At 33.6% G+C, this 10,956-nt stretch overlaps 1 protein-coding gene and 1 long non-coding RNA gene across 2 annotated transcripts; one reads left to right on the top strand and one right to left on the bottom strand.

Moving 5' to 3' along the window:
- LOC111400349 (transcription factor bHLH84-like) lies at positions 1-1,329 on the top strand. Its single transcript, XM_023027764.1, has 5 exons — positions 1-270; positions 359-424; positions 631-696; positions 1,060-1,128; positions 1,234-1,329. The coding sequence occupies exons 1-5, from the start codon at positions 1-3 to the stop codon at positions 1,327-1,329; spliced, it is 567 nt and encodes a 188-aa protein (XP_022883532.1).
- A 9,016-nt stretch (positions 1,330-10,345) lies between these two features.
- On the bottom strand, positions 10,346-10,841 carry LOC111402658. The gene is made up of 2 exons (XR_002704318.1): positions 10,562-10,841; positions 10,346-10,508 (listed from the first exon to the last, which is right to left on the bottom strand). It is a non-coding gene; the product is annotated as an uncharacterized LOC111402658 (long non-coding RNA).
- Between the last annotated feature and the right edge of the window lie 115 nt (positions 10,842-10,956).

Here is a 10,956-nt window from a genome sequence, read left to right as displayed (position 1 = left end):
ATGCAGGCACCAAAAAATAAAAGGAATGAAGATTCAAAATCGAAAAATAGCAAGAAATTGATCCGAAATAGCAATGACCGAGAAGATACCTATAATGCTAGAGGAAATGGACAGAGCTCTAGTTCTTGTAGCATTGAAGATTATTCTAATAGCTCTCGCAAATCAAATGAAGAAACTTCAGAGCCCCAAGGCTTAGCCACCATTAACTCGAACGGAAAAAGAAGAGCCAGCAGAGGTTCTGCAACTGATCCCCAAAACCTCTATGCAAGGGTAACATGTCAACCCACACGATTAAAAGATTCCCAGTTAATTATATGTTTTCAACGTTTTGATTTTACATTGTTATGATATTTCGCAGAGAAGAAGGGAAAGAATCAATGAGAGGCTGAGAATCTTGCAAAATCTTGTACCCAATGGGACAAAGGTAAGCATAATATCACTAAATCTTTCCTGAAACATACTGAGGTGGCATGTTTGGTATGTCTGAATGAACAAGATGACTCATAAATTTTATGAAACGTTACTTCTCTCTCTGATTGTTCTTTTCAGACAAACGTACAAAATATGGCCATAACTACATTCAAGGAAAAAGGGAATACTCTAACTGATTTTCATAATGAACTACCTCAGGTCGACATTAGCACTATGCTAGAAGAGGCTGTCCATTATGTCAAGTTCTTACAGCTGCAAATCAAGGCAAGGGAAACAATGCTTTCTATCATCATTTATTTTATCATGTAGAACTTCTGTGGAGCCATCACGAATTGAAAAGTTTAGCAATCTAAAAGTGGCGGCCTGCATAATAAAACCATGTTATGAAAAGCATAAAGCTTGGCAAGGCGTGGCGTGGCGTGGCGTGGAGAGCCAAGTTTCGGTCAATTTAAAAAGTATTTAATAATTGAAAAAAAGTAAAAAAAAAAAAAAGAAGGCAAAAAAAAATAAAAAAAAAAAAAAAAGGATCGAGGCTGGGCGTTTCGCGCCTACTTATCCTAGGACTAGACACCGCTTTTTAGAACACTGATAATAGACAATATTATAACCTTTATAATTATTCTTTAGTACTGTCAATGGAAGAAGCTTGTAAGCACACATCACGAGTTGAAAATTTTAGCTGTTATATGCATAACAGTATGAATTAAGCAACACAAATTTTGATTTTTTTCTTCATTTATAGCTACTTGATTTAGGATTTTCTGTTTTCCTTCAACTAAATTTTCTGTACTGTCTTTGCAGTTGTTAAGCTCAGATGATTTATGGATGTTTGCTCCAATTGCTCATTACAATGGCATGGATACTGATCTTCATCACAAGATTTCTACTTATCTATGAACCAGTTTTAACTCTTCGCTTGAACATTTTTATCTTCTCTTGAGTATTTGTTCACTTGTAATGCTGTAAGGCCATTAAATTTGTGCTTTCCCATGTTTACAAATTTGTTGGATAGAGTGGACTTTATAAAATATTAAAATTATAGAGTCCAAACTAATATAGCCCCCGTTTGATTCTGAATCTTTGGCTCCAAAAATAAAAAATATGACCGTTATCCATCACATCAAACCACCATATTTGACTTTCTATCTTTTATGTGAGTTCCGTAATAACTATATTTTTCATTCTCAATCTTAGAAAAATGGGAATCAAATGTGAGCATAATGTTAGGAATCAAATGTATGTGTACATATTGAGATAAAATGAACTCCTTTATGCACATCATTAAAAAATGTACTTACAGAAGAACAATGCATGTATAAATTACTTTCATGGGCCAGATCTCCCACCCCCAGTGTACACATGTCAACAATGAAAAGTTTTAATTCTACCCCCTACTTAATGGGAGCAAGAGATCAATTTTAATTACTACATCTGTCCCATTTTTATTAGTTTTTTTTTATCGCACGGATTAAGAAATTTTATTTAATGTTATTGAAAAAGCAATTTTTGCTAATAACTTGTCTAGTTAACCCTTATTTATATTTGTACAATTTCAAGATTAAGTGAAAAAAATTAGTTATAACAAGGTAAATCAAATAATAGTATATTAGTAAATGAACAAAACAAAATAAGTTTAATAAAGAAACGGGACCATATAATTGAGACGAAAATCAGGAAATTACACCTATATAAATGGGACAGGGAAAGTACTTTCATCCCATTTCACACGTTTCTCCCAAGTTTTTCCTTTTTCTTAATTCTTCCATCAAAAACTTATAAAAATAACATGGCCAGCTTGTATTTTGCTGGCTTCCCAATAATAGAAGGAAAACTGCAACTCATTATTCCAGCAACAAGTTAGATCATAAAGTTTACAATCGTATAAATAATCAGTTTAATATATTCAACTCCAAGCAAATAAACAAGCAGAAAGTTTAGAACAAAGAAGAATTTATTTTTAATCTAATTACAGAATGAAATGAAAGTCACACGCAACATTCGAAAGAATTTATTTAATATTCAAATTATACTATTAAATATTTTTTAAACCAAAAATGCTGCATTCTGTATAGTTAAAATAGTAAAAAGAAAAAAAATGCATCTCTCATCAATTAGTTGATTCCATGGCTCCAATCACTCCACCAATCATGCCTCAACACTCTCGATTATCTTGTCAAAAAAATCCCAAAGCGTAGTCTGACTTTTTGGAAGGAAAAAAAAAAAAAAAAAATTACCAATGATTTGAAGAATTTCCCATTCAATCACATTTGCAACTTTCTTCACATTCAGATCTAGGTTTAATTTCACACAGTGTGCCAAGAAATCCATATCCATCCTTGCGATTTTGCAGTTACCCGATTTCTTTGCCGTTTGTCGTTGCACGCAAGGGGAACACATGGAGTAGCTCACCGTTGGCCACGTGGAGGGTCCAAAATGCAGGGTCAACAGTTTATATCCTCTTTTTCATCACTTTTTATCTATTTTTCAACAGTTATATCACTGTGACATTCACACTTATCCTTGAACATTCTTCCAACTGAAATCTCTCTATACTTTAAGATGATCGCTCGGAAACTTGAGGTACGAAAGTGACTTACATTATCTTAATCTTTTCCATATAGAATGATACTAACAGAAAGCGTAATTTTGAAAAAAATATTTCTGCAACAGTGTGTTTGACTTTATTTCAATTTTTATTAATTACAAAATCTAGAGAGAGAGTGATTGACTTTGTTTATAAATTTAAAAATAATTGTTTTTGACTTAGCATGATAAGATCAGAACCTTATTTTTCCTATTTTTTATCCTTTCTAAAATCATCATTTTTCAACGACTTGGAGGGTTGACTATAATTAAGTATGATAACGATACGTTTGATTGCAAAGATAGAATTGAATTGCCTAGAATTGTTTTCCTGGAAAAATGTAAATTATTGTGTTGATTGATATAATTTTTCACGTGAAAAATGTTAAAATAAAAGTATTTTTTTATGTCCGTTTAACTTTGTTTTACATGAAAATTGTCAATTAAATGGATGAAATTTACTGGTATTGGAAATGAAATTTGTTTCCATTGTCAAAACAAAAAAAAAAAAAAAATTCAAGAAAATCATCTATCTTTGGGTGTTTGTTTGGCTTTGTTTTACATAGAAATTGTCAATTAAATAAAAATATTTTTTTATAATAATTCTTAGAATTTGTTTCTATTACAAAAAAAAAAAATCCAAAAAAAAATAAAAAACTGGCTACAGTATTTGGAATTCCAATTCTTACCATATATGTTGAGAATTGAAATTCCATAAAAACCAAGAATTGCACAACTTTTAACAAAAGCAAGAATTGATTTCCATGGAATTTAGAATGTTACTAAACAACTAAAAAATGGAAAAAAAGGAATTGAAGTTCTATGGGAATGAAATTCCATGCTTTCAAACAGGTCCTAAGTGATATTCAAATTAGACTACTAGAAGATAAGAACAAACCCAAAATCAATTAGGATAATTATGTCTGGACATGTCCAAATAGGGGGCCTAATTGGTGGCCCCCTATAGGAGGGGCCCGACGCCCCCCTTCAATAGGGGGTGCCATTTCAGCGCCCTATGGCCTTGTCTATCCAGTATTGTCGATTCAATTATGCTATTTGTACAATAATGATTGACAATGCTGGTGTTGTCAGAATATGAGTCATTGATTTAAAAAATAATTTTTTAAATAGATGAACGTGATATTGCCAAGTGTGAGTTGTCAACCAATTGTCAAACTAAATTTTACATGTAGTGTGATTCGACCCAAATTAGACTAACTAATGTTGGAATGCTAATTTTCCAATGAAGGTCTAAAGGCAAAACGTCCATGTTTTTATTTTCGAGTTCAGTACTGGAAAACACTCGTCTTAACCAATAATCTGTCACACTTTTTCCATATTTTTTGGTCTTTTGCAAAGGTTTACAGAATAAAACAAGGACTCTTGTTCATCCTATTGTCGCGTCCACGCAGCCGTGGACACCGTTACATTGGAAATCAAACTCTCAATAACTTATAATAAACTAATTTATAAAATTCTTACATAATTTCAGTTCATTGTACTGGTCTTGACGCGCTCTTAATCTAGAATACGCACTTCCCTAACTGAACTTTTCAAGTAATTAAATTAATGGTGTAATTGTCGTTGACATTGAATTGATCAATGTTAAATTTATGTATGAAAACATTCCTAATAATCTTAAAATATTTAAATTCATTGCAATTAATATTTTTCTGAGGGTTTCGATTTTATTAATAATGTTGCGAAACTTTCGAGAGATCTTGAATTCATGCTTAGAAAAACCATCAAACGGAAACCAACCGAGGCTAAGACTCGACCCATAACTTGCACTCTTTCGTTGCCTCTCTTACACACCCCAAATGTCCTTTACTAACCCTAACCCACAAAGGATGCTAAAGATTGTGTTGACTACAATATCAGAAAGAAAGGAAGAATTAAAGAAACGAGCAATGGTTGAATCTTTCTCTCGACCAAGTCCGCTACCTCTCTCACAAACTCTCATCTATCGTCAATACACTTAAAAGAAACTCGCGGCAGGAAGAATAAGTGATATATAGCATTGTTTTAGGTTACCAATAATTGGGCCAATGACACTTTCGCTCAACTGGCCCAACAAACTAAAGAATGGATCACCAACTAAGTGGGCTAACACGACAACTAAAACCTGAACACAATTTGGGCCAATCTAAAGTGTATTGATTGTTTCCAGGTTGAGCCAAGCATTATAGTGTCTATAAATTATTCGGTATTAATTTTAAATCATTGGCCGAATTTATTGGGTATCAAAACCTAACTAATGTCCACTTTGATACCATATCAACTTGCAAGTAATTAAAACACAATGTTTATACTTGCATAATCAAGCAACCAAATAAAATTGGTATCACAAAACTTACCTCATGTCTCGAATCCAAAACACGTATCATACATGCTCCATACACTCAACAGGGCTAAGGTAAAGAAACATCCAAGTAAAATGAGATAATCATAGTAATCACTCAAGAGGATACAAACATGCGATGAAAATAAAATATAAGATTAACTCATAGATCTTTTCAAACATATTCACAAACAACATATTAACACCAAATTAATCAATCAAAATGACCAAACACATATACAACAAATACATAAATGACTCACAAAAAATCTCATCACACTTATCCTATCACATTTCGCGTTGGTCTTACCTTGAGAACACAAGGATGGCAACGAGCAAAGAAGGTTCTCCCACCTCGTCCCGCTAGGCATTTTCCCACCTTGTTACTCGTTTTTAGGCGGGGCAGGGCGGGGCGGGGCGGGACAGGTGTTTGCCCCATTTAAGTACCCATTTTTAAGTTTTGATAATTCATTTTATTGTCCCCATTCATTAAAGTGAACAATAATATAGTTATTAAAATTTTTATTTTATTTATTTATTTTTAAAAGTTAAATTATTCGAATATATTTGTAAACTAAGGTTTTTATTGTGTATCATATTCTTTAAATAATCTTAATTGCCATCTTCTATTAGAATTAATAAAATTTCGTGGAGTTTTTCATTTAAAGTATTGAATTCTTTAAAAAAATTAAAATGGGATAGGGATTGGATGGGACGAGGCTTGGCTGTGTCACCCGTGCTTGTTATGGGGTTGAATCCCCGACCACGCCCCGACCCAATTACCCAATTAAGTATGTAATCGCAGTGTCGTTCCGAACGGGGCCCACGAGTAACGGATATGACAGATTTTGAGCCATCCCTAAGAACATATATATTGTAGATCACAATAAATTCAAAGTCCTTGGGATAATCCTCTATCACTACCTCACTTCTTCCAACCTAAGTAGATAATAGGTCTCCATCTAATGGAAGTGACAGAAGTGTCACTCTCACACTTTACCTAACCATGGTCTTCACTAATAAAGAATTCCAGACATTTACGCACCTCCACTCATGATCCAAATTGTAACGCCCCAAATTTTATTATAAAAATAGGTATGGGCCGCTACCAAAAACTTACTTTTATTTATTTTAAGTACCAAACGGTAAGAATAAAATTCTTAAATAAACAAGATACTAGAACATTCATAAATTAAATTTAAATCATGGAAATATATGCAATCAACAAACAAATCAAATAACATGTTTTTTTACACAACCAACTAGTAAATTTAAAGGCTGTTGAAGAGAGACACAAAATAGCCTAAAGAAATTGTTTTTGAATGATTTCTTGAAAAACAATTTCTTTACTTGGCAACCCGCGCATCGCTCAACCACCTCCACGTCGACCCTGCTGATTTGAAATGTTGAAATTAAAGGAGTAAGTAATTTCACTCAGTAGGATACGCGCGTCCGAACAATATGATAACTTTTAAAACGTAAATTCATAACATTTCATACCATCATTTCATCAAGAGCAATCGGTGATCAGTCGAAAGCTCTAGTACATTTGAGGAGACCCGAAAGCGATCTCACATTTCATTTCATTTCTTTGAGACCCGCAGGTCAAACATTTCATTTCATTTCATTTCATTGGACCCGCAGGTCAATAAGCATTTCATGAAATAAATCACACATGAAAATCATAATATTGAAAGGACATATCACTTGCACAAAGTATCCTACCTCTTTTGACAATAAAATTGTTGGAACTAGGAAATTCACATTCACAAAACCTTTCGCCGTTGCCGAGTTTATATACCGAGAAAATTATCGAAAATATATTTTATGATAAATCATGAGTTGATTGATGATTGCAAAGCAAAAATCAAGATTTTGGATACTGTGAAGATGTGAATGTGTAGCTGATCAAAGTGAGTGAAATCCAATGCAAAAGTAAATATGCATAGGAAAACATTATTTTAAACTGATGACGTCTCATAAGTATAATTAATGCTAATCACTTAGCAAGGCCCCGTTTTATACTAATAAATCATTTAAAAGGCAGTGGTCAATCTAGGTAAGAAGTCTTAATTTTCGACCTAATGATTATAGATAATTAGGCACAATTTATGCTAATTAATTTTTAACATCCAAATTTACCTCACTTACTTGATTAACACTTTAAATTAGTATTTACCAATTACAAGATTATAATGTTCTCCACATGCTATTTTTACATTAAATGATACAAAATACACGTATTGAGAAGAGACAATATTTTAATATGATTTCTAAGTTGAATCCTAAAGCGAGACGAATCGTGAGCATGTAATAACATATAAATATAACTACTATAATAAAGTTATAAACATATCGTAATTAAATTAATAGGCACGTCGATCGTTCGTCCAAGATACGTTTAACTGTAAAAATATAATTATTCACGGTAAAATAATTATATCAAATAAATAACAGATGCAACCTAACCAACAAAATCTCGTCAATTAGTTCCGTTAATCAGTCCAATTACAAAACTCCTTGTTTGGATATCAATCAAGTTAAATTAATTAGAATCTATTTAATATAAGAATAATCAAGTTTGCATCAATTTACATAAAATGACAGGTTATCATATAATAACATAACATCATATAAAAATGAAATAAATAATTATATAATGTATTACAAGCTTAATTGGACTATATACCCAAAATAATTAACTTTGATGGGGATGTAGAATAATTTGTTAGATGCCCAAATCGTGTCTTACCATTAGTCTAGCAATTTGTGAGAAATTTACTTAATATGAAAGAAGATATTTAAGGGCATTGTTAATTACAAACTACCCAGTCGTAAATGTAAAAATATTACAAGTCACATGCATATGCAAATTAAATTGATATTTCTAGGTAATGATCCCCAAAATTTTCTATAATTATTGATTAACTGTAATATTTATTATGGGAGGTTGAATGAAATTCTAGCACTAAGGCAAGTTTTGCTCCCTTAAAATACATGTGCATGATCTATCAAATGAGGTGGAAGTCAGACAATTAGATCCCCCAAACCTTATTCTTGAACTAAGACACGTAATCCCCTCCCCAAAGCCAAGACAATAATGATTAATCATAAATAAAATAAAATTTTCGGAGCATTACACAAGTGTCACACTTTACATCCCTGATACATACCACTAATGTACCCATAGGCATCTATACTCCATCTCATCATCATTATTAAATGTAATCGGAAGGAACACAATTTTAGGGTTTCCTTGAATCTAGAAATTTTCTAACGTATGTTTCTTAACGACTTCAACATAACTTCTCTGTGCATTCGTTATTCTTCCATTGACTTAAAGAGCTCCAATTATGGTGTTTATCTCTCTTATCGAATGTCTAAAATTTAGGCCATTGATTGGTGCATGTGATGTCTGTACATATCTTGGCCTAACTCTTCGACCTGATCCTCTTGTACTCGAATAAAAAGGCTTTTGATTATTGGAAACTTTGCACACACTTCCATGTTGGATTCACAAATTTGCCATTTTGAATACTTCAAATCATTCACATGCATCGTGACCCCTGGTATGATGAATTTTACAAAACTTCATCTTTGAAATTTTAGAAGATGAATTACTTACTTCCCAATAATTTACAAAGGAGCTTGAGAGATTATATTCAGGCTCCTTTGTATTTGTCAAAGCAAATATACTATTATTTTGGCAACCTAGGTACGTACATTGAGGTCTTCATTTTATCTTCGAGTTTTTTCATACGACCTTGCTCTATATTTTTCATGCTCTCAATTATATCTTATGTTTATAGCTTATTTTGTATCGAATTCAATAGTTGATGGTAATTGGCTGGATTTTTTGTACGACCATCTTGCAAGGAATGAGTCTTAATCAATAAAATGTTCTATAAAGCATCCCCAAACCTTCTCGTCTGATATGGTTTCACAAGCTATAAGTTCAGTGCTAAAACGTGTAAAATAGCTCTTGATGGACTCCTCTCCTTCCTATCTCACGTCATTTAGCCTCGTACCTTGTGCCTATCTGTGAGGATATGGTTCACCGAACCCCACCCAATGTTGTGACTTGATGGGAGTGAGGTTGACACAATAAGGTCTTCCACATTTTGGCAGAGGCATGGTCTTCCTACCTTCCCCTTTAGATGTACTCTCTACCATTTAAATAGAGGAGCAGCTCTCGGTCTCTATAATTTTCCCAGCAGAAGGAGGAGTTCTCGGTTTTCATAGAAAAGGGTGGTGGTTCTTCATTGATTTTTTCCCCTCTCTCTTTGGAAGGCAATTGGCATAGCATGGGGCTGTTCCTGAGCCTGGAAAAACACCCATAAATCGAAGAAGAAGCTGCTGAAACGAGGGAGGAAAGCTGGACAGATTTCGGCCAAGAAGGGGTTGTATTCTTCCGGTTCTATTTTTCTTGTTTTTGCCTTGAATCTTGTTTGTTGATTGTTGTTTTGGTTGATTGAACTCCTAGGATCCCCAACAAACTGGTATCAGAGCTAGGAGGAGTGATATTAGTCCAAAATCGATCAAAAATCAGCAAGGAATCGCCATTACCATTTTTAACCGAATCTGAAAAAACTTGATTTCCGGCCAACCTATTGACTTTCCGACGAAATGGACCATGGAACCATGACCAGCAGGAGAAGGCGCACCCTGTGGTGGGGCGCGTGACCGGCGGCGGCGGAGCGTGGTCGGACCTCCGGTGAGCTTTTTTCAGGCAGTTTACTTATTTTGACGTCCTGAACGCACTGATGTCGTTTGTTTTTTGTTTCAGATTTTACAGAAAAAGTTGGACGATTTTGCCCCTACCTTGACGTCTACGGCAATTTGGTTCAGAAACTTGGTGGTATATTTACTGTTTGTCAACAGTAGTTTGGTAAGATTATTCCAAACTCTCCGTTAGGTTAGGTTTGGTATCCTTACCGGTTTATGCATGGTTATTGCTTGGTTGCTTATTTGTGAATTCTGTTGATTGAATTCTTGTGATTAATTTGTAACCTGGAAGCATATTTACCTGCTTTATATACCTGTGTTTCGTGAACGGATTATTTCACTGTTGTGCTTCATTTCTAAAAATTGTTTTTTTTTAAACTCGGTACTCAGTTTTATATTGATCATCTGGAAAAGAATTTTTCAAAACCTTTTTTTGTTGTGTGTTTTATATTGATCATCTGGAAAAGAATTTTTCAAAACCTTTTTTGTTGTGTCCACGAGTACAGGCCACTCTTTTATAGAATCTATAATAGGTTTGAGGGTCGAATTATCGCAATTCGATGGAAAGGGGGATTACTCGATATGGAAACAGAAAATGAGGGCCATTTTGGTCCAACAGAGAATTGCTAAAGCTCTTGATGATCCCGCTACATTTTCTGATGAGTTAAAAGCTAAAACAACTGAAATTGAAGATATGAATGAAATTGCTTACAGTTATATAATTTTGCATCTATCTGACAATATTGTGAGACAAGTTGATAGTGCGAAAACTGCCAGAGCTTTGTGGATTGCTTTAGATGCCCTGTTCTTAACTAAAACTTTACCTAACAAAATATACCTGTTGGAGAAGTTGTTTAGTTTTAAGATGGACCCGG

The sequence above is a fragment of the Olea europaea genome, chromosome 10, assembly GCF_002742605.1.
Source record: "Olea europaea var. sylvestris chromosome 10, O_europaea_v1, whole genome shotgun sequence".
In the NCBI taxonomy this organism is placed as follows: Eukaryota; Viridiplantae; Streptophyta; class Magnoliopsida; order Lamiales; family Oleaceae; genus Olea; species Olea europaea.
Note: the sequence above shows the minus strand (reverse complement) of the source record. Positions and strands in the feature narration are given on the sequence as shown.

Bases quoted from the DNA above. Each gene is read 5' to 3' on its own strand.
- LOC111400349 (XM_023027764.1), top strand. From the start codon at position 1: ATGCAGGCACCAAAAAATAAAAGGAATGAAGATTCAAAATCGAAAAAT. The intron at 697-1,059 runs GCAAGGGAAACA...ATTATTCTTTAG, and splicing joins TCTTACAGCTGCAAATCAAG to TACTGTCAATGGAAGAAGCT. The intron at 1,129-1,233 runs GTATGAATTAAG...CTGTCTTTGCAG, and splicing joins TAGCTGTTATATGCATAACA to TTGTTAAGCTCAGATGATTT.